Here is a 26120-nt window from a genome sequence, read left to right as displayed (position 1 = left end):
TCTTTTATAATTAATTATGTTCTAAAGTTTTCTTTTTCTGAGACAATGCTGCCTCAAACTTAGGATCCACCTGCTTCAGCTTCCCAAGTGCTAGGGTTAAGGGCGTGCACTACCACCCCCAGCATGCTCTAGAAGTTCCTACTGTTACCGAGGAGTACGGAGATAGGAGTACAAAGTGCTTGGCTGGATACTCCAAAAGTCATCCACAGTAGTGCCCTCTCTTGGGTATAAAATTTTACCCATTTGCAAATATAAATTGAGTTCTACTTTTCACTCTAAAAAAAGTGAGGATTCACTGAATGTGGTGGCACACTCCTTTAATCCCACATTCAGAAGGCAAGAGGCAGGTGATCTCTGTGAGACCAGCCTGGTCTACAAAGAGAGTCCAGGACAGCCAGGGCTCTGTGTAACAGGGAAACCCTGTCATGAAAAACCAACTTTAAAAAATAAAATAAAATAAAAATAAAAAGTCTGAGGTCAGCTTGGTCTACAAGGTGAATCCAGGACAGCCAAGGCTACATTCTCATTTTATTGAAAATAGCTTAGTATATATCTAACAAAAAGACTCTAATACTTTGGGGTGGTGATGGTGGTAATGGAAGCTGAAAATGAAATCTGCCCCACCCCACTCTACTACCAAGCTACACTCCAAGGCCCCACAATACTGTTTTAGTAAGGAGCCACCTAACGATCCTCGGGTGCTTATTTAGGTACCACCACTTACAATTTAAACTGGTATTCCAAAGGGCGTATGTTCAAAAAAAGAAAGAAAGAAACATACAATTAATACAATTTCTCTTACTCTTCACTTTTCTTTTTATTATTCAAAAGTCAAGTATTACTTTTAAATCATCCATCCTCAATTTTGATTTAATGTACCGTCATTTCCCCAAGATACGAAATTTCTGAATCTCTTTGGAATACTAATTTCATGTTTCTAGGTTTAACAAAACTGTTGAAGTTTTAAATTCCACTCTATTTCCCTGAAATCTCAAGACAGCTGCTGATGCAAATTTTAATATAAAATATTTAGTCACAAAATAGTATTGCTTTTGTATGCACATAGTTGTAAGATTACTTTGCTTTTGTCAATAAAAACTATACCATCTTTCATAAAACTCTAAACAAATTAAGAACTGTGATGTAGAACACAAATTACACATGTAAAGCAGGTGCCAGCACGTTAGGCTATATTACATCAAAAATGTTTTAATGGTCCCAAATATATATATTCAACAACTAATCATACACTCAGGGGGAGAGAAAAAAACAAAACAAAAACAGAAACAGAAACAAACTGAAACAGAAAGAAAAATTATGACACAAGTGACCACATCTAGAATTCCACTCAATCTTTAATCAAGTAGGAACAAATCCCCACTTTAAAAAAAAAAATCTGCAGATTTTTGAAGGGCAAAGGGAACAGATTAAAAAAAGAGGATACTTTATTTTGCCCCTCCCCCACAGAGGTTTTGCAAACCCGTTGTAGCTTGACTGAAATGTTCAGAATGTACGATTTTAAAGGCAGGTCTCTTTATACAAAGAAGCTGCTGGCATTCTTTACTAGTGAGGAACTATGGCGGAAAGACCCATCCTTCTAAGTCTCACACATGGTCCAAGAAAGCAGGTTCTGATTGTAGCAACTGACCAATCAATCCAGAGTTCCACTGACAAAACCCCTGCCCTGTTGGCTTTTTATTTCCATTTCCTTCCCTGAGAAAAGGGCAATGTGTGGTCCAAGCTGGAGAGCTCACAGGCTTCTGTCTTCCCCTAACTGCACGGTATTCCCCTCCTCCTGCTCCATTGAATTGGCACTTGATGAGCAGAAGTCCAGTGTGCTGCTGATTCTGTGTCAGTCATTCACAAGAGACCACTGCGCTTTGATGTGGATTTTTAGGGGGGAGGGGTAAAGAGCCAGTTTTGTCAACAGGTACTGATCACAGGCAGTTGCTATTATTAGGACTCAAATTTTGCTTTCTTTGACAGTGGTAACGTGTCTTCCTTGTCTTCATCCTCATCATCATCTTCATCATCATCAGGATAATCTACCAGACCCACGAGTCCTCCCTGTTCAAAAATAAGGATTATTTAAAGAACACAACAAAAACAGGTATTTAAAAATACCATTGTTAAGTCTGGAAAATGAAAACTATTTTTATATATATTCTAAATTTTCCATATTTTTAAAAGTTTTTGTTTGTGTGATTTGAGACAGGGTTTCTCTGTGCAGCCTTAGCTGTCCTGAGCTCACTTTGTAAACAAGGCTGCCCTCAAACTAACAGAGATCTGCCTGCCTCTCCCTCCCTAGAATGCTGGATTACAGGCATGAATGTTAAGCTACTTACAATTAAAATAGCAGCAACAACAAAAAATTATAATACTAGAAAACCACCCAGGAAACAAAATACCACTTAAAACTGAATTATGACTAACAATGTATAAAATTATTTTTTTTTGATGATGTATGGGGATTCATACCAAGGGTTCTACTACTGCCTCATACCTGGCCCTCTTCTGCACTTTTTGAGCTACTTGAGTCTCAAGTTGCTTGAGCAGGTCTTGAACTAGCAAGCTTCCTTTCTCGGGCTCCAAAGTAGCTAGGATTATTGGCCTGCACTACAATGACCGGTTCAAATTTATTTCAAAAGAAAGTCTAAAATGGTATCAAAATGAAAATGCAGAAGAAGCTGGGCATGGTGGCACACGCCTTTAATCCCAATACTCAGGAGACAGAGGCAGGTGGATCTCTGTGAGTTCGAGGCCAACCTGGTCTACAAATGGGAGTCTAGTGCACAGTACAACCAGGGCCACACAAATACCCTGTCTTGAAAAGGCCAAAAAAGAAGAAGATAGGGAAGTAATTCTTCTTTTAGCTCTGCTTTTTCACCAGAAACTACTATAGTACAACTTGAATGGCTGTGAAAATTTGTATTGCTTTGCTCTCAGCCTATGCCTTCAATTCAACATTTCTGGGGGACTGATCTCTTGCTGACGTCAGATAAATGGGGCCTTTGAGATGACACAGGGAAGGGCACTCTTTCTAAGTTCAATCTTTGGGACCTACACAGCAGGAGGAGAAGTGCTTCCTGCAAATTGTCCTCTGACCGCCACACACATGCTGTGTTGTGTCCACATATGTACAAAGAGGAAACTCCTGCTTCCCCTCCCAAGTTCTCACCTGGGTTCTGAGGAAGGTAATAAAGATTATGAACCTGTAGTTCATAAAAGCACACTATAGATTTGCACTGGACATGTAAGTTCCGACAATGGTTGTGATGAGGTCTCACCTTCAGTTCACAGCATTTAGCTAGTTCCAGAAGACAGAACTAAAGAGAGCACCCAAGCATAGAGACGGCTGAGAATGCTTGAAGGACAGTAGGGAAATGGCAGCACGTGGGAAGTCAGAAGTGTACCTTTGTGGTAATAGCTGCCGTCTGAGATGTACTCTTAGGGACGGATCCAGGAGAGCCTGGAGAGCCTGGGGACCCAGGTGACCCTGGAGAACCAGGCAGGCTTGTCGTCGATGACTGGCTGGTGAGGTTAGTCTTTGTCCCACTGGACAGGGAAAGTTTGAAACTTGGGCTCTGTCGTCCAGAAAGATTAGTTTTCAGAAGCACCTCCTTTTCTTCACTTTCTTTCACTAAAAATAAGAATGCAAAATAGCTGTCACTCAGTTTAATTCCTCCAAAACACAATTAACTAACCAGCTTATTTTTTTTTTTTTGCCGAGGAACAATGTGAATGAGTCCAGCCTATGAACAAAGACTATCCAAGTACCAAATGCCACTATCTAGCAAATTTTACAGTGTAGATGTACGATCTTCAGTATTATTTAGTATTTGTAACCTCCAAACTATCTTTCTTAAACTAGGAAAACTCAGCCTACACCTTCACACGGTCTGTGCTTCAGACTGTGAACTGTCATCCTACTCAGAGTAGCTACTAATTGTTTTCAAGAAATAAGACCACAACTGAGAGCCTCATTTTCCCTGCCCCCCCATTTCAACATACATTTCTTCCTTTCCATGAATTTACTTATTGGATCCATAATATCATCATCATTCTTAGTTTTGTCAGATGGAGACACCACAGCTTCTCCATCTTCCATGTCATCTTCATCTGTGTTAAACCACATCTCTTCTTCATCTTCTAGTGTTCTGGCATCTCGTCGATATCGATGATTCCTCAAGATGGACCGCATGCTATGAGAGAAAATGGAAATCATAAGGGGTGAGGCATAGTTTACAATGTCCTGCGCCCGATCCCTGGCACTACCAAAAAAAATAAAACAACAACAACAACAACAACAAAAAATAACACTCAAACATATGCACAATTAAAAGACAGACCCTGGGGCTGGAGAGATGGCTCAGTGTTTAAGAGCACTGACTGCTCTTCCAGAGGACCTGGGTTCAATTCCCCAAACCCACATGGTGGTTCACAACTGTCTGTTACTCCAAGATCTGACAGAAAAAACACCAATGCACATAAAATAACAATAAAATAGTTTTTAAAAAGATAGAACCTATCAAATCTAATATAAACCAGTAGACTCAAACTTCCTATTTCTATAATGATCACTGTCATAGATCAATTATTAAGCTCTGTAACATTAGGAGTTAAGTAATTAATGTACAGTCTTTTAAACCATACTACAGGGGCTAGAGTTGGCACAGCAGTTAGGACCTGGGCACCCAGTACCCAACAGCAGCTCACAACTATTTGTATCTAAAAGTCCCAGGGAACCCAACACTCTTCTGTCCTCTGTGGCTATTAGGACAACATCCTCAACCCCACACCCACCCACCCACAATGAATGGGGAAGACCCAAAAACAACCCAAACTGCAAGTGTGGCTCTAGTTATAATTTATCTACACTTTCAGGAACAAATAAAGACGACTAGCACAGGGGTCAGCAAGATGGTTTAGAGAGTAAAGGTGTGCTCTGCCAAGTATAGCAAACCTGAGTTTGAGACCCAGAACCCACGTCGTGAATGGGAAGAACCAACTCCTGCAAGTTTTCCTGACGATCTCCTCTCCAACCCCCACCACTGGTCACAGCGTACATGTGCGTGAGCACACACTGACAAACGTCAAGAAAGCCAGCACCACACTGTATAGTGCTGAGCAAAGAACACGGTCAAATATGTGGTAACTTACCTGTCAAGTTTGGGATTGTCTTGCCTCTCTCTTTGTTGTTCAAACCTCAATTTTAATCCTTTAAAAGTCTGCACATAATCTACATCTTCTAGTGCTTTCCAGTAATTTTCAATTACATGGGCAGTTAATGATTTTATATCTTCCTACAGAAAAGAGTTGTAGTGAAATAAATCAGATATGAAAATATCACTTTAACAAGATAAGGCATGAATGTGGCAATTCCCAAGGCTCACCAAAATTTCATAGTTACAAATTTAAAAATAGTCAAACGATGAAAATGGGAATAGCATATACTATAGTGGCTCCTTCAATACCCTGCAGTTTTCGGTGTACCTGGGAATTGTCCAGAAGTGTTCCCAGGCTGTACCTGTAAGTCCTACCCTAGTGATTCTGGTTCCCCAAGACTGGACACTGTGGTATATACACTGCAATCCCTGCATTTACAGGGTTGAGGCAGGAAAACTGTCATGATAGACCAAGGCCAGCCTGATGCAGAGCAAGACTCTCATGACAAAACATAGTAAAGAAGAACAGAAGTCCACAGCAAAGTTCTGGAGCTGGGCTTCCGTGGCAGTCCTGCAGTAACCTAAAACACCACCCTCAGAGGATCTCCTTCAGAACGGTAAGCTTTTCAAGTTCTGTGTGTCTTTTTGTTTGTTTTGTTTCTGAGACAGGGCTTCTCTGTGTAGCCCTGGCTCTGAGCACTCTGTAGTCTCAGAGACCCACCCGCCTCTGAGTGCTGGGATAAAAGGTGTGTGCCACCACTACCTGGCACTCGGGTTCTGTATGTATATCTTATCACAATTCTTTCTTTCTTTTGGGTTTTCGAGACAGGGTTTCTCTGTGTAGCCTTGGCTGTCCTCGAACTCACAGTGATCCACCTGCCTCTGCCTCCCAAGTGCTGGGACACAATTCTTTCTTTTGTCTGAGACAGGGTATGAGGAGTACCAGGGTTAGACTCAAGCCACCACTCCCAGCTCTATAACGCATGCCAGATAGTTTCAGGTTGTTAAAATGAGTCTGACGTGAATTACGTTTTTTTTGTAGCATGGTTCTAATCCTGAAGACAGAATGCCAGTAGTAGATACTCAAGTTCTCAGACATAGTACAAACAAACTCCTAATGAAAAAGACAGAACCTACCACTCTAATAAACTCAAACATTTCTATTATGGCGGAGTTCATCAGATTGTAACGCGATCCATTGTTGAGAAATGCTTTGACTACAGGTTCAAATAAAAAACTTTTCATTATGTAGCGGTTATAAAATTCATCTTTTAGTCCAATGATTTTTCTCTTAAAACGGAGGGCACCTGAAACACAGAGGCATTGCTGTTTAAACTTCTACAACTTAGCGTCAACAAACAACAGAATCTATTTAACAGACTTCAGCATTCTCACGCTCATTTGTATGCAGCATTTTATCCTAAACACAAGGATCTTAAGAGTGCTGGAAGAAAAGGCATTCTAAAACAGTCTATGCCAGTAGGTTGGATAATTCATGCCTGCAACCCAACACTTAGGAGGCTGTGGAAGAGGTCTGTTTAAAGTTCAAGGCTAGAGGGTAAGGACAAGAGATCCCCCAGCCCCCAAAGGTAGTGCATGTTATCATAGAACACAAGTCTTAGAAAGCCAGAAAAGTTCTGGGAATACACCAACCACAATTGGCAAACGTGCAATTTATAGCTGAGGCAAGGACTGTGCTATCATATTACTTCATCATATCCCTCTAAATACATTTTAAAGCAACTAAAAAAAAAAGCACTGTTTTATTAGGGCAATCCACTGTATTTTAATTTGACCTTCACACTTTTGGACACTCTTAATATTTTATTGAGTTCGTGTAGTTACACTGGTTTATTTGTATATGTGGTTAAAAAAAGACAATAAGCCACAAAAATCTGCATGCCCCCAATATTGCCTTCCCACGGTTTAGATGTCAATTTAGAGTGTTTTAAAATGCGGTCCTGTTCTCATTGTAGCGAGTATGCTTTTTAATCTTCCCCTGGTTTTCCTTTTAATAATTAAGTAGGCTTTAACTTACAGATCAGCAGATATATATTTGCATCTTGAGGTGTGGGCTGTTAAGTCACCATTCATCAAGATCCAAATATACTTAGACAGTAGACTTCAGCAAAGCCCTCTTTAACCTATATGGAATTATCAGTAAGTTAATGCCCCAATTACTGTAAACAGTTTAAAAAAGCATACTCACTTCATGTAGTCACATCGTCTTCGGTTGGCAAGATTAAATATTGTGTTTGTATTTTGGTTTCTTTGGAGATCATGGAAGTGGCTCGTTAAATTGCCAATTTGTTATTAATCAAGTCCTTCATGAGCAGGTAGCCAGGCAACCATGCTGACACGGTTTCTGGGTGGGAAGGCAGAGGAGTAAAGCAGCTCAATTTTTCTTTAGTTGGCACAAAGAGGTCCACAAGTGAATGCCCAATTAGGTACAGTTGGTTAGAAACTGCCCTAACAATCCAACTTATTTAAGAGTGTATCTTCATAAAGAAACACTCTGGGCAGGGAGCTTCAAAATAGTTTTAGAGTAACAACTGCGGTTTATTTTTAAACTACTGAAAAAATGTAAAAGCAATGATGTGGCAAAGAGCTTTTAAGCAGTAAGAGGCATTGGTCCATGTGGTGAGTGACGGCCTAACGAGGGTTTATCTCTAACACAGTGACTTCTTTTGGTTTTGGTTAGCTGGCAAAGGAACTTAGTGAGACAGCTTTACTTTCTTAGATAAAAATCTACAGCTCATGCTAACATGTAAATTTAAAACTTTTAGTAATTAAAGCAACAGCTATTAATACTATTCTAAGATTTGGTAACCTAATGCTGCAGGCTTTGTGGAGACTTGTGCCCTATCAAAACATCACGTTAGCCCCAATACTATTTAGATATGCAGTTCCTAGGCATGTGCAAAAGTCTTCTACCTTCCCAGAATTCAGTGAGGCCAGGACATGCAGACAAGACCCTTAACCTGTTGAAAGCACGCCTACCAAGGAAGTGCTAACATGGATAGAATGTCGTTCTTGGTGGGCTTTTTCTTGTATTTCCCTTAGGTCTAATTTACATCAATAGCATTTGCTTAAACTCACCCCCCCCCAATACAAAATGTCCAAATACCATTATTCTTTGCTATTGAATAGCAAGTTGTTTCCCACATTTTACCACTCAATTCTTTTCCTCTTGGTTTCTCTGTGTAGCCTTGGCTGTCCTGGACTTGCTTTGCTGACCTAGACCTCAGAGATCTGCCTGCCTCCGCCTCCCTGAGTCCTGGGACTAAAGGTGCCACCACTTCTGGCTTTCCAGTCAATTCTATAGAGTATAGTCATTCAAAGGAGATTAGAGAAAGCTCCCAGCTATGCAGAATTGATATACGATAGCATTTTCAATGTAAACTACGCTCTACTTCCACTCATAACACCATCAATCTTCATTAGGCCAGGAATCTCTTATGTTCAGTTTTGATCACATTTTTTGTGTAGTACATGACATGAGATTTCATGGGGCAAGCAGGAGACTCATTACCACACATGGAACTAATACTAGAAGCTTTGCAGCAAGGCTCTGCTACTCCTCCATTGATGCTGGGGACTGACGGCAGCCAGGGCCTTATGATGCTAGCACTCTACCACTGAGCTGCCTCTGGCCCTACAACAAAGCTTGAAAAGAAATGTATTCTTTTTACAGAGCTCTGTTTCTGTTCTCCATTTAGTATTGTGGGAGTGGAAATGTGTGTGCCATGACTCATGTGTAGAGGTCAGAAGACAGCTTTTAGGAATTAGTCCTCTCCCACCATGTAGGTTCAAAAGACCAAACCAGCAAGAAGCTGCTTTTCCCCACCAATCCTCCTCTCCAGCCTGAATTCCATACTTTGTAACAACACTATCTAGTCAAGATAAAAGTGCCCAGTCTGGGGCTGGAGAGATGGCTGAGAGGTTCTGAGTTTAATTCCCAACAACCACATGGTGGCTCACAACCATCTATAATGAGATCTAGTATCTTCTTCCGGCATGGGGGCGGAATATTATATAAATAATAAATAAATCTTAAAAAAAAAAAGGGGGGGCGTCCAAAGCCTTTAAAAGGCACAGTAAGTAGAGTTCTTGTTTATCTATATTTAAAAAGTGACAAATACTAATTAAAGATCAACATATAAAATTTAAAGCTCTTTAAGTCTCCAAACTACATTTAACTATTCACTGTCTTTCTACTTACAATGTGTATGTAACTTATAAATTTCTCTCTGAAATAATATGTCTTTTATTTCAATGTATACTTTCCTAGAAGAACCATGAGGCGTTTGTTTCCCCAAATTTACACAGTTCTCACTGCACACTATAAAGCCAGGCTTTATAATGGGCTCCTTCCTGCTGACTGCTATTGTCTGAGATGTTCTCACCCTCCACTGTGAAGGAGTTAGGTTTCCAAGTAATTTGTCCTAGTTATAAAATACGAATAGAATATACCTAAGAAGGAAGAATAGTTTCCAATAGGATTTCCGTCTTATAAAATGATATGTAGCCCTTACTGGATTATAATAAACTCTTTTTACACAAGAAAAGAAGACAAAGGAAGTGCCTGAACTAAAGCAAAGGCCTCTTCAGCTTCCATGTCCTGACACTCGCCTGGTGCGCTCGTTCCCCACCTACAGCAAACACACCACTTGCCTACACTTAACATCTTAACTTCACATTTTGTTAACAATGTCATTCTCTCTCATGAACAAGACAATTCAAGCTAACACGTTGTGAAAACTTAGAACAAGTTATTACTATACTTCTCTAAGTTCAGTTAAGTTAGATCTTGATTTTCACCTAGCACTCTAACGAACTATGAAAACAAAACTAATTATAAATGCCATGCCATCAACTGTAAGAATTACCTTAGCTTGACATGATAAATATATAAAAATATGCATTAAATATAATAGTAACCTGTGTTTCATCTCCTCGTTACAGGGTCTCTCTATGTAGCCCTGGCTAGCCATGAACTCACAGAGATAGGCCTACCTTTTGGAGTACTAGAACTTTAGGTGTCAAAGTATCTGTCTATTAAATAAAACTATTTTTTTTTAAAGATTTATTTTGTATACAGTGCTTTGCTTGCATGACAGAGATGGCATTAGATCACATAATAGATGGTTGTGAGCTACCATGTGGTTGCTGGGAATTGAACTCAGAACCTCTGGAAGAGTAGTCAGTGTTCTTAACCTCTGAGCCATCTCTCCAGCCCAATAAAACAATTTAAACTCAACCTTTGTATTCAGTTTTCCCTTTCTTTCTCCTTTCCCCAAATACAGACCTGAAAGAACTTGGCCTTGGTACTATATCACCTTTCGGGAAATGTTTTTATGTGTACAGTGTTTTGCCTGTATATATACCCGTGGACCATGTGTGTGCCTGGTGCCTATGGGGGCCAGAAAAGGGCATCAGATTTGCCCTGAAACTGGAGTATAGATGTTATGAATTGTAATATGGGTGCTGGGGATTGAATTCCGGTCCTCTGGAACACCATCCAGTGCTCTTGACCACTGAGTCACCTTTCTAACTCCTAAAGCCCTTCTTTATATGTGTTGAGCTCTCTGGTAGATGATTTTTTTTTTTGGTAGTCCTTGTCAATATTATAGATACCATAGCCAAAGTTATTCAGTGGAAAGTAAATGAACCCAATATTTTCTTCAAGTTGTAAAAAGGCATATTCCAAGCACATGTATTTTCACCACACGTGTCAAACAAAGAAAGCCAACCAGTGGAAACTTAAGTAAAACATGAAGCCTTTGGGGGGTAAAAAATCAAACACACATACACAAAAACCCAACTTACCTTTATTTATTTATTGATTGATTGGTCTTTTTGAGACAGGGTTTCTCTGTCTACCCTTGACTGTCCTGGACTCACTTTGTAGACCAGGCTGCCCTTGAACTCAAGAGATCCGCCTACCTCCCAACTTACCTTTAAAAGCCAACTGGCAAGTTACTTGGCAGTATCTCAGCCTCCAGAGCACCCCTAAACTTCGTCAATCAACTTACCAGGAAATGCAAACTCATTACCTAAGAAGTCTGGCTATAGCATGACCAAAGCAATATTGATTAGCTTACTTCTGATTCACAAGTATGTTTTACTATAATAAACTAAGTTCTCAGCACTGTGAATGTCAGCTTTAAAAGTGCAGAACTAAGTCAGGTGGATCTTTGTGAGTTTGAGGCCAGCCAAAAATAAATTTCCTGTTGCTCTTGGGCTAGGGGTACAGTGTAGTGGTCAAGTGTATGCAAATGTTTTTGGTACTGGGCTCAATTCACAGCACCATACACAGAAACAAACATTACAACGTGTAAAGCTAAGAATGGCAGCTTATACCTGTAACCTCAGCAGTCAGGCAGCTGAGGCATGAAGATTTCTGTGAGCTTAAGTCTGGGCTGCAGAAAGACTGTTAATAAAAATTTAAAACAACAAAACCAAAAATGGACCCCACCCCACTCCCAGCAAAACCAAACTAAAAAAAGCTATATATAATATGAAATAGTTCACAAAACCTTCTCCAAAAGGTCCACAAGTACATATTTTAGGCTTTGTGGGCCATGTAGTCTCTGTGTTGTTGTTGTTATTATTAAATTAAGCTGCTCTTTTGACTGGGGAGATAACTCCCACTTCAGATGAAGTGTCTTCCTTAACCCCTGCCAAACTACGACAACAGGGCACAGAACTTGCAGTAAAATCCGAGGCCTGATGACCCTCAGTCAGTGATGTTCTCAGCAATTAAAGCTAGTAACTGAACACTACAGAAAGATAACAATTCTTTAAGAAGCACTTACATAATGCCAAAAAAGCATGCTTGGAGGCCATAAGAACCAGCACTCTGCGAAGGATGTCCTTGTTGATAATGTAGTTCTTTATGTGGTAGGTATGGTGTTCCACACAGAATGTTAGCAATTCCAATACAAGTGCCAGTAATTGCGCAGTTTGAAAATCATCTAAAATAAGCAAAACACGATCATATATGTGGTGAACAGACAAGAAACAGTGTAAGAAGCCACACCAGACAGATAACCTTCATCTCTGGTGTAAATATGCTCTCTCTGCTTCCAGTGATTCCATTATACTCTGTGCTGTTTATAACTAATCACAGTGAGCTCACAACACAACACATGATTAATCTTTAAAAGCCAGCAAGTCTCTCCAGGTTCCACCCCCCACCCCCTCCACCCCCTCCACCCCATTCCTACTGTTTAGCTTCCACAGATTATGGCGCAGTACCGTCTGCAGGTTATTAGTAAATGCTGGGTGTTTTTTGTCTCTCTCTCTCTCTCTCTCTCTCTCTCTCTCTCTCTCTCTCTCTCTCTCTCTCTCTCTCTCTCTCTCTCTCTCTCTCCGCCCCCCCCCCCACCTCCCTCGAGACAGGGTTTCTCTGTGTCATCCTCGCTGTCCTGGACTCACTTTGTAGATAGACCAGGCTGGCCTCAAACTCATTGCCATCCACCTGCCTCTGCCTTCCAAGTGCTGGGATTAAAGGTGTGCGCCACCACACTCAGCTAAATCTGTCTTGAATGTGTAAATTTGGAAACAGATCTCAAATTTTACCCAATATAAATAATTACAGACAGAAGCAAAATGATATTTCAAAGACTTGATTTCTAGAGTCATACAAGCATTTATTTAATGTGTTAGGCATGAGCACACACATTATATCCTAGCACTTAGAAGGCAGAAGCCAGTGGATATTTGTATGTTTGAGGCCAGCCAGGTCTACACCTGAGTTCTAGAACTCAGGGTTTCTCTAGAAACCCTGTCTCGTGCCCCGCCCCCCAAAAAAAAGTAAAAGAGAAAAGTTAAGCTACCATCTTTTTTCTTTTAAAAAAATTATTTATTTATTTAGTATGTATACAATGCTCTGACTGCTTGTACCCCTGCAGGCCAGAAGAAGACATCAGATCACATTATAGATGGTTATGAGCCACCGTGTGGTTGCTGGGAATTGAACTCAGGACCTTCAGAGGAGCAGTCAGTGCTCTTAACCGCTGAGCCATCTCTCCAGCGCCACCCCCCTTTTAAACAGAATTAGTTTCTATTAACATCATGAATAATACTATAGGAGTATGATTTAAATTAAACATACTACATTATGAACTTATTAAGGGGAAATAATATATGGGTTCCTAGATAGAACTTCAACAGCATTTTCCCAATAACAACTATAAAACACACACATATATACAAGTCCTAAGAAATAAACTGCAATAGTTTGCCATGTACCATGGCACATACCTGTGATCCCAGCACTGGGGAGGCTGAAACAGGAAGATTTGAGACCAACATAGATCCCATAACAAGAGCTCTCAATCAATCAATCAATCAATCAATCAAACCAACCAACCTCTCACAAACAAAACAACATGAAAACAAATTACTTTCTTTTGTACATTTCTATTAACCTTGATTATGGTACTTTTAAACAAATTTTATCTTAAAGTCTCTTGAAAATCCATATTAAATCTCACTCAACCTATTTATATAACTTTAAGGATCGCTACTTCCTTCTTAGGGTGCATCCTGCTGTCCCTGCTTTTGTCTCTTCTTTTACAGACTTAATTTATTTTTTATTTTATGTGCCTTAGTATTTTGCCTGCATATACTTCTCAGACCATGTGTGTGTAGTGCCCGTAGAAGCCAGAAGAGGGTGTCAGACGATTTGGGCCTGGAGTTACAGACTGTTTGCTGTTAGCTGCTGTGTGGGTGCTGAAAATAAGCCAGGATTCTCTGAAGAGCAGCCAGGGCTCTTTAACCACTAAGTTAAAGTCTTAAATCTAGACTAGCCCCAAAGTCTTAAATCTAGACTTACTCAGACCAGCTTTGAGTTTCACAGTTCAAGAAAGCTACGAACCTGTATCATCTTACCTTTACTAGGCTTGTCTTCTGTTGTATTTGCTAGTAAGGGAGCAGTGAGAACATGCATACAGTGCTTGTAGAAGAAACCCAGAAATTCAGTCTTTTCTGTTTTCTATGGAATCAAAAAATACTTCGATGAACTTTAACTGTATTGGTTCCTACCAGCAATAAAAGCATACTACTATGAAAAAGGAGAAATGGCTGTGGCTTACATTGGCAGTGGCTAGCATGTTCTCTGGGTCAACTAAAGTTCGAAGCAGGCCCATGAGTTGGACTGCTCCTCCAAGCTCAGGATCTGTATCACAAATCATATGTTCTATAATGAGGTTGATGAGCAAAATATCCTGGTGATAAAAATACACATAATACAGATTACTAAGACACATATTATAGCATTACAGCTAGTTCTAGCCATTTTAACTTCAAATAAAATAGAATGACTGATTCATTTGATATGGTAGATGGAAGTGTTCTTTCCCTTAATGGGTGGTACAAAGACATTAGAAAGTATCTGTAAAAGTTTATTTTTCTATTATCTTTTTTTTCCCCTCCCCCTATTGAGACTGGGTCTCACTATGTAGCTTTGGCCGTCCTGGAACTCACAGGCTGGCCCCCAACTCGTGGAGATCCGCTTGCCCCTGCGTCCTGAGTGCTGGGATTAAAGGCGTGTGCCACTACTTATGGCTTTTCGTATTCTCTTTAAACTTGTCTGATCAAAGTGGTGAAGGGCACAGAAAACCAAAAACCACTACGAAGTTCAGGCTGGATGTTAAGACAGGTTTTGCTTCTCTCATAACTCCACCTACCTTCTGCCGAAAGCTCACAGGCTTCAGAGTCATGGCGTCAAAGTAAGAATACTTAGTTACAATCTAAAAACCTGCTTTACTTTCATTGCATTTACTGTTGTAGTTTTCCATTTGTGGAAATATTATTCGAGTAAAGTAAGACTAGAATGTACAGAACACTAGCATATTATGTCGATTCCACGGAAACCAACTTCTGGCTTTCCTAAGAACCTTCTAGGTCTGGTGTTCTTGACCCAAGAGATAAATAAAAACCAAGCAATATAGTGAGCAAACTCCGTCTATGTATGCAGTGGTAAGACAGACAGAGACAAAGAAAATTACAGACAGTATATGGAAATGATTGGTAAAGTAAAGCCCAGAGGCCTGATACATGTTCATGAGATGTGAGATGTACAGGCATGTATGTCTGCTCACCCAGCGGCTACAGGGCCTACAACAACAGTCTTTAGTTTTAATTACTCAAGATATTCTGGTTCTCAAGATAGGACTATTTCACAGAAGAAAAAGGTGATAAAAGATTTAATAGTTCATGGTGCATTTCTGTATGTACTCTAGCGCTATAATTTTAAAAACAAACCATAAATATAGATATTATAGGCATTCAACTTCAAACTGGCACAGCAGATTTTTAAAAAGTAATAAAAGCTTTTTTGTTTTTGTTTTTGTAAGAAACACTGTAAGCTCAAAGTCTGTAGACGCCCCTCCCTGAGAAGAGACATCACTTCCCCTTTCTCAAAGCATTTAAGATAGCTTCATCTTTTTTATTTATTTATTTATTTTTTTTAAGTTTTTCGAGACAGGGTTTCTCTGTGTAGCCTTGGCTGTCCTGGATGGAATTTGTAGACTATGCTGGTCTTGAACTCAGAGATTTGCCTGTCTCTGTTCCCTGAGTGCTGGGATTACAGGCGTGTGCCACCATGCCCAGCACTTTAATCTATTCTTAAGTAAATGTGGCTTCCAAAAATGTGGGAGGAAGGAGAAAAACTCAGAACCACTGGTCTAATATATCACAGAATTCAACCTACACTACCGTGACAGTCTAAATTACTTTTAAAGTGAATTTACCTAGTCTAATTTCAGATTAAACGCCAACAGAATACATGCAAATGTACAGCTTGTTCGTTCCACCACAGGGTTTCTCTGTGTAGCCCAACTCTGTAAACCAGGCTGACCTTGAACTCTTGCCTCTGCCTCCTGAGTGCTGGGATTCAAGGCATGCACTACCACACCCAGCATGTACAGCTCCTTTTGCTCTTAACCACTGAGCCATCTCTCCAGCCCCTTATCTCTTTAGTTTTGATGAATTCTCAGAATCCATCTCTGCGAGTGCTTGCCAATAAAAGTTACTCACAGTTCCACATACAAAATGGTCAACTGATTTAAGGGTTTAAATTAGACATTATAGCCAAGTCAACTTCACAATTAAAAAAGGTGATGTCAAACACTAAATTTATAACTAAGGCAAATGAAGGGGAAGTCACCTGACATTATGGCTACATTTCCCAAAGAGCAGTAGTGAATCTTAAAAATATATGACCCAGCTATAACCTCCTACTCATAAATACTTACTATTAGTGTAAATAATATTTACCTTGCTGGTTATTTTTTGCTCTGTTAACTTCTTACTTACATCATCATTCTGTTGTGCCTCCTGCATGACAAACTCTCGTACCATGGATGGGTTATATTCAACCAAGTATGAGAATATATCAGTTGCAGCACTGCGCACCTGGGTGTCATCCATGCCCTGCAAAGGGAAAGTGTCAGTCTCTTATAAAAACACTGGACTTGGCGGGCGTGGTGGCACACGTCTCTAATCCCAGCACTCTGGAGGCAGAGGCAGGAGGACTGCTATGAGTTTGAAGCCAGCCTGGTCTACAAAGTAAGACCAGGACAGCCAAGATAACATAGAGAAAGCCTGTCTCAAAAACCAAAACCAAACAAGCAAAACACACACATAAACCCACTGAACTTTATCAATGAAATAATCTAAAATCTAACAAAAGATATGATCACAAAGCACTGCAACATAAGAAGAAACATCCAAATGGTTGCTGGGAAGGAACTATTTTTCTGGTGGTGTAGCTACCGATAAAGCTGCTCAATGCTCCAGCAAGCAATTCCCTATTCATGCTTATTTATGTAAGCAACCCTAATTAAAATCAGTGGTCATAAAAACAAGAAAGAAAGAAAAAGACATGAAAGTAAGATAGGGATGAGTTAGGCAGAAGAGGGGGTTCAGTAAGAGTGGGATGGGGGAACCCGATCATAACACACTGAACGAAATGGTCAAAATTGTAAAAATTTATCTCAGGGCTGGGGAGATTCCTTAGCAGATAGAGCACTAGCCAAAAAAGCCTAAAAGCCAGAGCTCAAATGCCCAAAATCCAGGTAAAGCCATGGGTAAGTGTGCACATTTCTAAACCCAGTGCTCCTTTGACAAAGATGGGGGGGGGGGGGGGAGGAGGGGGTTAATGACAGGAGAATCCCTAAAAGCACCCAATCTAGCTAGTTAGCATGCAGTGCATAGCAACAAAAAGCAGGAGGCACTCTCTCAAACAGGATGGAAAGCAAAGATTGCTACCTAAGGAGTGCTACAACCTCCACACGCTCAGTGGCTAGGTGACCATACTTACATTCACACACACACACACACACACACACACACACACACACACTTTACTGGGGTGGGGGGCATACATGCTAAGGTAAAAGGAGACCTCTTATGGGACAAGGCCTGCCTTGTGTCTGCTGCGGTGTGGTATGGTCAAGGATAGCTAGTCGGCCTGTGAGCCTCTGGACAATCCTCTGTCTCAGATGCCACCTAAACCAGGAGTTCTGCTATTAGATGTACATACGTAAGTGTGTAAAAATATATACGAATGAGACACCACATCCAGCTTTTGACGTGGTTCTAGGAAATGAACTTTAACCACTAGGCTTGCATGGGCAGCATTTTTTACTAGCTGACTCAACCTAAGATATACTTAAAACCATCCCCCAACCCCCAAAAGGCCAGGAGTGCTTAAATTAAAGGCATGACATGAATCACAATTCCCAGGCCTGCCTTTTAACATTTCATTTGATAAATTACAAAGCTAATTATTAAAGATGTAATAAATTGTTGTTTGTATTTATGTGTGACAAGGTCTCACTGAGTAGCTACTAGCTCTCAGTAGCTGGGAATTCATTGTGCATAACAGGCCAGTCTCAAAGTCAAAGAAATTCTCCTGCCTCTACCAGGGACTAAAGGTGTGTACTACCACACCTAGCAGAAAATTATTTTAATGAAAGATTTATTTATTTTATGTATATAAGTGCTGTTTTCATGCATACCAGAGGAGGAAATCAGATTCCGTTACAGATGGTCATGAGGCACCATTGCTGGGAATTGAACTCAAGACTCGAGAAGAGTAGCCAGTGTTCTTAACCACTGAGACATCTCTCAAGCCCCCAGAAAACTAGTATTATTATTGTTCTTTTTGGTCTTTTGAGACAGGGTTTCTCTGTGTAGCCTTTGTGTCCTGGACTCGCTTTGTACAACAGGCTGGCCTCAAACTCAGTGATCTGCCTGCCTCTGCTGGGATTAAAGGCGTGTGCCACATGAGGGGGACTTGTAATGTTTCTTTTAACTTTATGTAATAGACAGTATTAAATATCAGCTATACTCAAATGCTTTACTTATTACACAAAAAGGGTTTGCTGAGCCGGGAGTGGTAGCGCACGCCTTTAACCCCAGCACTCGGGAAGCAGAGGCGGGCGGATCGCCGTGAGTTTGAGGCCAGCCAAGGCTAACACAGAGAGACTCTGTCTCGAAAAAAAAAGGGGGGGGGGTGTTGCTGTTATTTAGGTATATATGTATACATGTAATAAAGAAAAAGAGGCCATTTGTTTGAGAATAAGAAGGTATATGGGAAGGAGGAAAAAGAGGAAGTGATGTAATTTCAAACTATCAAACTGTGACATCACATTCAGCTTCTGATATGGACTCCATAGGTAGTTCAGAATGAAGAGAAGCAAACTTACAAGGATGACTTCTAAAGCTGGCAATATGCCCATGTTTGACAAAGTCTTGAAAAAAGCATCTCTGTTTTGGGGTTGTAGCGTTTGAGAAAATGCACAAAATTCTTTTAAAAAGTTAACCTGCAATCAGGAAAAAGGACAAATGTTAAAAAGTTAATCTGAAATTAGAAAAGTATTGAGTGGATATAAAGGTTTTACTTCTCTGCTCTCCTAGTATTTGTTTTCTTACCAATTCTTGTCTTTTTTCCTCATCTGTTGCTTCATCTGTTAGTTGTGCAAACAAATCTGTCAGAAATTTTTCATCTTCCTATGAAATAAATGACAAATTTAGTTATCTTACTAGTAAAACTGTATAAAGTACAATTTTGGCTTGATAAAACAAAGGTAACACTTTTTTTAAAGGGGGGGAACCCCCAAACTACTAAAAGATACATATATATGCATACTGTGAAACATGGGAGCCCACACACCTTTATTCTTGGTAATAGAAAGGCAGAAGCAAGTGGATCTCGGAGTTTCATGCCAGGCTGCCTGGTCTACATAGTGAGTTCCAGGCCAGCCAAGGCTATACAGTGAGAGCCTGTCTCACACCAAAAGCCAAACAAACAAAAAGTTAAGCTGGGGATTTTCTATCAGAAGCATTACCTTCGTATTTTGACAAGACTCTTTTCCTAACCCTATCAGGAAGTCTCTCCCTCTCTGCAGGCCACTGATTTCTCATACTCTACTACTGCAGGAGACCAGCCAGGCAGTATGTAACTGAATTAGTATAGATGTGTTACAACGAAACTCAGCCTAGTGGCAAATCTTTACTAAAAAAAATAAAAATAAAAAAATAAATAAAAAATCACAGGGGAGGCAAAGGGAGGATGGAGAGTTAAAGGCCAATATGGGCTGCAGTGAGGTCCTGTCTCAAACAGTCAAATAAAACAAACACGTACAATGCAGCCAGTGTTTGCCAAGATCATTTTTCCAAGCTTATACAAGCTAATAGTAGAAATTAGGTTCTACAATCTCCAGTAGGAATGAAAACAGAACTTTCTTCAGGTTTCAAAGATACAAAAAAAAAAAAAAAAAAAAAAAAAAAGATGCAAAATTTTAAAATGTTAAAATTGCCCAGCATAGTGGTAGACACCTTTAATCCCAGTATTTGGGAGGCAGAGGCAGGTGTATCCCTGTGAGTTTGAGGCAGCCTTGTCTACAAATCAAGTCTAGGACAGCCAAGGCTACATCAAGAAACCCTGTCTGGGGGTGGGGTGGGGTGGGGGGTGGGGAGTTAAAATTAGAGCTCTTAAATAAATATCGACTGTTTGAAGATACCCATTACATATATATTCCTTAACACACTAAATTATTTTGAAATAATTATTTAACACATTAATTTTGAAAAGGCTCCAAAGGATTCTACTACAGGATACTATTCCAGGAAGTGAATGGCAATATAGATTCTCCCTGGTCCCCGTGAATTTTCCTCATTACAATTTCTCATCTAGAGATAGTTAATAATATAAATCTTTTTTTTTTTTTTTAGCTAGGAGTATATTTAATGCTACTCCAGCTACAGTGTAAATACATGCAGACTATCGTGTAATTGTTTTTAAAGAGATGTATCTATTTATTAGGAGTGAGGGGAACGGTGTGCTAGAGAGCACATACAGAGGCCAGAGAGTAACTTCTGAAAGTTGGTTCTGTCCTTCTAGCATTGAACCATGTTGGTGGTCTTAGGTGTTAAGTATTATATTCACCGTATTAGGTGTTCAGGAAACATTTTCTGTTTTAACACTCAATTATAATGCTGGTTATTTCTTCTAAACAAGTATAAATATATATAAACAATATTATTCTGACCATGTTTTCTTCTTTTTTAAAAAACTAATGAGATTCAATTTCAATATACATCCCAGATTAGCATCAGAATATTTAGTGGTATCACAGAGGAACTAGTCAGTGGCAAAGTGTGACTTTGAATGTGTACATATAGAAGGTTGGTAGGAAAAAAATTATACTTTAGGGGCTGGAGAGAAAGCTCAGTGTTTCAGAGAGCGTGCTGTGCAATCGTAAGAGCTTAAGTTCAACTCCCAGCACCTAGACAGGAAGTTGGGCATGGTCCCACATACACACACCATCAGCGTCCCCTGAGCGGGGCTGGAAACAGGGACAACAAGGACACATAACAATGAAAAACTACAGAGAAAGGTTCTGCCTTAAAGGAATGAGTCAGCAAGTAACAGAGAACACCCTCTGGCCCCCATGTACAAAGGTACGTGTACCTGTAAACACATGTACAGATATTACCACACCCACACAAAATAGAAAAATTCTATTTCAACTAGAACAACGTTTTATCAAATACTATGTGACACAGATCACGTACAAACCGATTATCAATAGAGATCCTTTTTTAAACCTAAGTTTTGCAGAAACATTCCACACTTTACTGCATGGTTTTACTTGATCTTCAGACACTTCACAGTCTCCTATGGAACTAGTATGACTACTCCTCAAATGGGGAATTCAAGGGGTTAAACAACTGTTCAAATCACATAGCAGCTATTAAGTAACAAGTAGAGTCCAAAGTCCCAATATTCTCAACTATTCCAAAAACACTCTTTTGGGAGGAATATGTGCATATGTGGTTATAGGTACCTGATGTAGGTAATAGGACCGAACTTCAGTTCTCTGGAGGAACCGCACATGTTCTTATGCCTCTAGCTCCATCAACTATTATTAACGTTATTTCCCTGAAGTTGTTCCCTTTGTAGTTTATGACACCCGAGACTGTTTAGATCTCCAGTGCATGCTAACCAAATGCTATCATGCTTGCCATCCCTACCCACAAAACAACCATGAGGTCAGGCACATCATTCTTTATCATAATGTAAAGATTTAAGAAAACTATTATTTTTTAATGTAATTAGGATTTTAAATGTTAATCAATCAAAGCAAGTACCTTTTTTTAAGTAGGGAAGGGACAGAGAGGACAGGAAATGGACAGTGGCCCAACTTACCTGTAACATACCAACAATTTCTACTTTGTTGAAAAAGATAAAGGAGTGAAGTGTTGATAACATGTTTTCTTCAAAGACTGAAGGGGTAGGGAGAACCATATCTTGTATATACTGAACTCTGTATGTCTGATGAATTTTTTGTTTTAGCTCAGGATCTGATATGGGAATCACTTCTTTAAACTTGGCTGTTTTTGTTAAAAATTCCCTATGTTTTCGTGGTTGTGATAAAGTTGGGTCATATTCCAAGCATCCAATGACGTCCATTATACATTCCTCAGAGAACATAACCTCAAAAAGAGCAGTTCGATTCAAGAGGAAGATCCCTTTGATAATCTCATATAAGTGATGCAGTCCTTCAACATTTTCCAAATCCTCACACACATGAAAAAGCTCTAAAAGCTTTTTAATATAACCCTCATTTTCCAGTGCTAGTGCGAGTTTCTCACGTCGGAGGGGGGAGGGTAAAGATGATGCCACGAGCTCTGCAATTTCCTCAAGTCGACTTAATTCACAAGACGGCAACTCTAACCCAGGTGAGGACATATCATCAAATCGCTCCTCTTCAGATTCATCCACTAGGTCCTGAGTGATGTCCACTGAAGGGTCCTTTCCTTGAACCTATAAAAAAAGATTTTGTGGTAGCTAACAAAATTCAATCTGTAAATCTAAACAAAAGCCTCAGATGAAAAGGACATTTTAAAAAAAGCTGTAATGACATCTCAAGTCTTAAGAACCTTTTATCAAACTTGATACAATTGTCTACTATGCTGTAACTCTCCAAACAACATGCTTTCATGTTTATGCAAACATTAAAAAGTTGAGAAACTGAATACTCGGTCTCCTGAAGTACATGCGTCAGGAGCAGCCTCCTAGGACAGCCTAAACTGAGACTGTCAGAGTCACTTCAGGACCTACACACAGAGGGCTAATCAAAACATCCAGTCTTCTGTCCATGGCTATCTTTTCTAAGCAGGGAAAGTTCACAGAAATATGTGCCATACATTAGATAGTATCTCCCAAGCTCTTCAAAATGTAAGTAAAATCAGAAGGAGCTTTTGTATTTTAATAATGCTATTGCTATAATGAACACACATACACAAAAAGGAATATCTAATGCCATTTGATTCCAAAGACCAGGGGCAAACTAGCTATGGACCAGGGTGGATCAGCGGTATATTATAAATGCTAGGTAGTAGCCCCGTGATTAAGAAAAGCTGGTTAGTTCAAAGTGCAGCTATAATAACAAAGCCACACATACAGTAAGCGAAGTCTGTTTGTGTAGACCTGTCCACAGGGATACCTGCTGAAAGTTAAATAAGCAAGCAATAAAAACATTTTCTCTTTACCAAACACACATATTTGTAGCCTTTGTGATTCTCCAGAAGCGCTTCTGTTATGAATCCCAACTTTATGTCATTTAAAAACAACCACGTGCCTTTGTTGCAGAACACAGAAGTCTAGCAGGAACTGGGTTATGTCTGTTGTGGAAGTCTCAGTTTGATATCCAACTCATTCTGACAACACTGAATGAACTACCAGGCAAGATGAGCGCAACAGTGGTAAGTCCGTTCTGGGGTAACCAACTGCACTCTGATTAGATCTGATGCCCAATTCAATGAACAGAATTCATATCTGGTACTATAAATCTGGTAAAAAGCCCATGGCTAGGGAGGTCATAGGCCCTAGTACTGAAGCTACTGCTGTTGTCTTGCTAAGGGGACATGATGTGTTTGCTGAATTTCCTTCTTAAAAACTGTTATTGTAAGCCCAGCACTTGGGAGGCAGAGGCAGGCAGATCACTGTGAGTTCGAGGCCAGCCTGGGCTACAAAACAAGTCCAGGACAGCCAAGGCTAACACAGAGAGACCCTGTCTGGAAAAACCAAAAAAAAAAAAATTTTTTTTTTCTTTTAAACTGTTATTGTTCATATATTAATGTTGCTGCCAGCTCTGGTTAGAGAAGCTTCTTTTTGTGGTGGTTACAATGATGGTTGAATGCTCAGCCAAAAAAATGGACATCTTTATCACCCTCTCCAAGGGTGATTCAGAAATCATCACTGAAGAATGAGTAGAAAGAATCTAAAAGACAGAGAGGGTAGGAAGGTATTACTGTAGACCACTGTCTTCTGGGAATGATGCTCTTGAACTCTTGAACTCACAGCAGCTAAGATTACTTGTAACAGTGGGCCCATCAACATCCTGTCATGGAAGTGGGAGGGGATCATGGGGCCCCATCTCCTGACCCTGGGCATTCATATACAACTAATGTTCAATGAGGGATGTAGAGAGAGGCATCTCCTTTAGTGGTGTAGGACACCTAATGCTCTTCCAACAAACAACCTTAGCGAAACTCACTGGGATAGAGGGACAGATGGATAAACTGAAAGAATACACACACACACACACACACACACACACACACACACACACACCATTAAAGTAGAAGAGGTGTTCACTGGGAAGAGAAAAGGTATTAGTGGGGAGCGGGACAAAAAAGAGTAGAGGAATGTGGTGAATGATTAAAAATATTTGTGTATAAGCCTTTAGTCCCAGCTCTCAGGAGGCAAGATCTGTGAGTTCAAGGTCTCGGTTTGGTCTTCATATTGACTTCCAGGTTAGTCAAGGTTACAAAGCCAAGACCCTGGTGGTGCTGAACACGAGGATGAGGCATGAGACACACACACACACACACTGAAACCGATATTGATTATTTTTCCAAGGGTTGATAGCTGATGTCTTGAAATATACTCCGAAGTGATATGATCTTGACTTTAAGCCAGTGGGCTGCACTACTTTAAGAATGCCACACACAGGGCTGGAAAGATGGCTCAAAGGTTAAGAGCATGGGCTGCTCTTCCCAAGGTCCTGAGTTCAATTCCCAACAACCACATGGGTGGCTCACAACCATCTGTAATTAAATTTGGTGCCCTCTTCTGGTGTGCAGGTGTATATGGGAACACAACACTGTACACTCACTCAATCAATCTTTAAAGACAAACAAAGGAATGCCACACACATCCAATTACTACCAGGAATAGTCCAAGTTGGTTCTATGTTGTTTTGTACACACAGAATTGCATTACAGCTTTTGGTTCCTAATACCCAAATTATGTTTTTATCTACCCAAAAAAAGGTAAAAATTTTATTCATAAACTAAATTAAAGACAAAAACGGATCTCGAGTTCAGATCCAGGAATTACATCAAATAATGGTAAAGGAACTCTAAGAAAGAGAAACATGTAAGAGCTCTGAAGCAAAATGTAATGGCATCTGTAGAGTGAGCCAGGATCTAGAAAATTATTAAGTCAGAGGGCTGGAAAGATGGCTCAGTGGTTTAGAGCTCTGGTTGCTCTTCCAAAGGAACAGCTGTCTGTAACTCCAGTTCCAGGGTATCTGGCACCTTCATGCGGACATACATGTAGCACATAAAATAAAAACAAATAAATCTTAAAACAACAACAAGATTATTAAGTCAGAACCCACAAAATAGTAACATTAACTAAAGGCAAGGCTGTGGTGGTGCATGCTTTTAATTCCAGCACTTGAGAGGCAAAGGAAGGTTAACCTCCGAGTTCAGCTAGCCTAATCTACACAGAAAAAACTGTTTGTTTTTTTTTAAAGTAACTGAGAGATAACACCTGATGGGTATTTTTAAGAGGTAGGGTGTTACTTTGTATCCTAGACTGACCTAGAACGTTCTATGTAGGCAAGTTTAGCCTAGAATTCCTATCAATCCTCTTGCCTTTGCCTTCAAGTGTTGGGATTATAGGTGTGAGCCACCTAGTCCAGCAAGAAATGACAGTTTGAGGGCTGGAATGACTCAGCAGTTAAGAGCACTATCTACTCTTCAATTCCCAGCAACCTCATGGTGGCTCACAACCATCTATATTGGGATGATGCCCTCTTCTGGCCTGCAGGTGTACATGCAGGCACAGTACTCATACATAAAGTAAATAAGTCTTTAAAAAAAAGACAATTTAAATATAATTGCAGAGGAATACATAAGATAAATATAATAAGATAACACATAAAGTACCTAAGTAAGCTATTATAGAGAAAGCATACAAGTAATGCATTCTCTGTGTTGCAAATGAAGGTTGGTTAAAAAAAAAAACAAAAAAACACAGCACAAAGACTAAAGCTGGACATCGTGGGGCATGCCTCTAATGGAGGCAGCAGCATAACCAGGTGTTTAAGGTCAGCCTTAGCTACCTGACAAGTTCAAAGTCTA

At 40.0% G+C, this 26120-nt stretch overlaps 1 protein-coding gene across 3 annotated transcripts in view; it reads right to left on the bottom strand.

Moving 5' to 3' along the window:
- Positions 1-1337: 1337 nt before the first annotated feature.
- Positions 1338-26120, bottom strand: part of PPP4R3A (protein phosphatase 4 regulatory subunit 3A) — a 45968-nt gene continuing 21185 nt past the window's right edge. For 2 of the 3 annotated variants that reach the window (XM_084793879.1, XM_084793881.1), the window contains 12 exons: positions 21892-22509; positions 19113-19190; positions 18887-19003; positions 16452-16607; positions 14267-14398; positions 14064-14166; positions 11984-12142; positions 6303-6472; positions 5161-5303; positions 4012-4202; positions 3414-3640; positions 1338-2067 (listed from right to left, as the gene is read on the bottom strand). In XM_084793879.1, the coding sequence (XP_084650005.1) occupies positions 1957-2067; positions 3414-3640; positions 4012-4202; positions 5161-5303; positions 6303-6472; positions 11984-12142; positions 14064-14166; positions 14267-14398; positions 16452-16607; positions 18887-19003; positions 19113-19190; positions 21892-22509 (2205 nt within the window). In that variant the 3' untranslated portion in view covers positions 1338-1956. The remainder of the gene's footprint in view (positions 2068-3413; positions 3641-4011; positions 4203-5160; positions 5304-6302; positions 6473-11983; positions 12143-14063; positions 14167-14266; positions 14399-16451; positions 16608-18886; positions 19004-19112; positions 19191-21891; positions 22510-26120) is intronic. The other variant, XM_084793880.1, reaches the window with a different exon arrangement.

The sequence above is a fragment of the Acomys minous genome (assembly GCF_964271855.1).
Source record: "Acomys minous genome assembly, chromosome: 8".
In the NCBI taxonomy this organism is placed as follows: Eukaryota; Metazoa; Chordata; class Mammalia; order Rodentia; family Muridae; genus Acomys; species Acomys minous.
The sequence above is the reverse complement of the archived record's forward strand: the minus strand, read 5'-3'. Positions and strand labels throughout refer to the sequence as shown.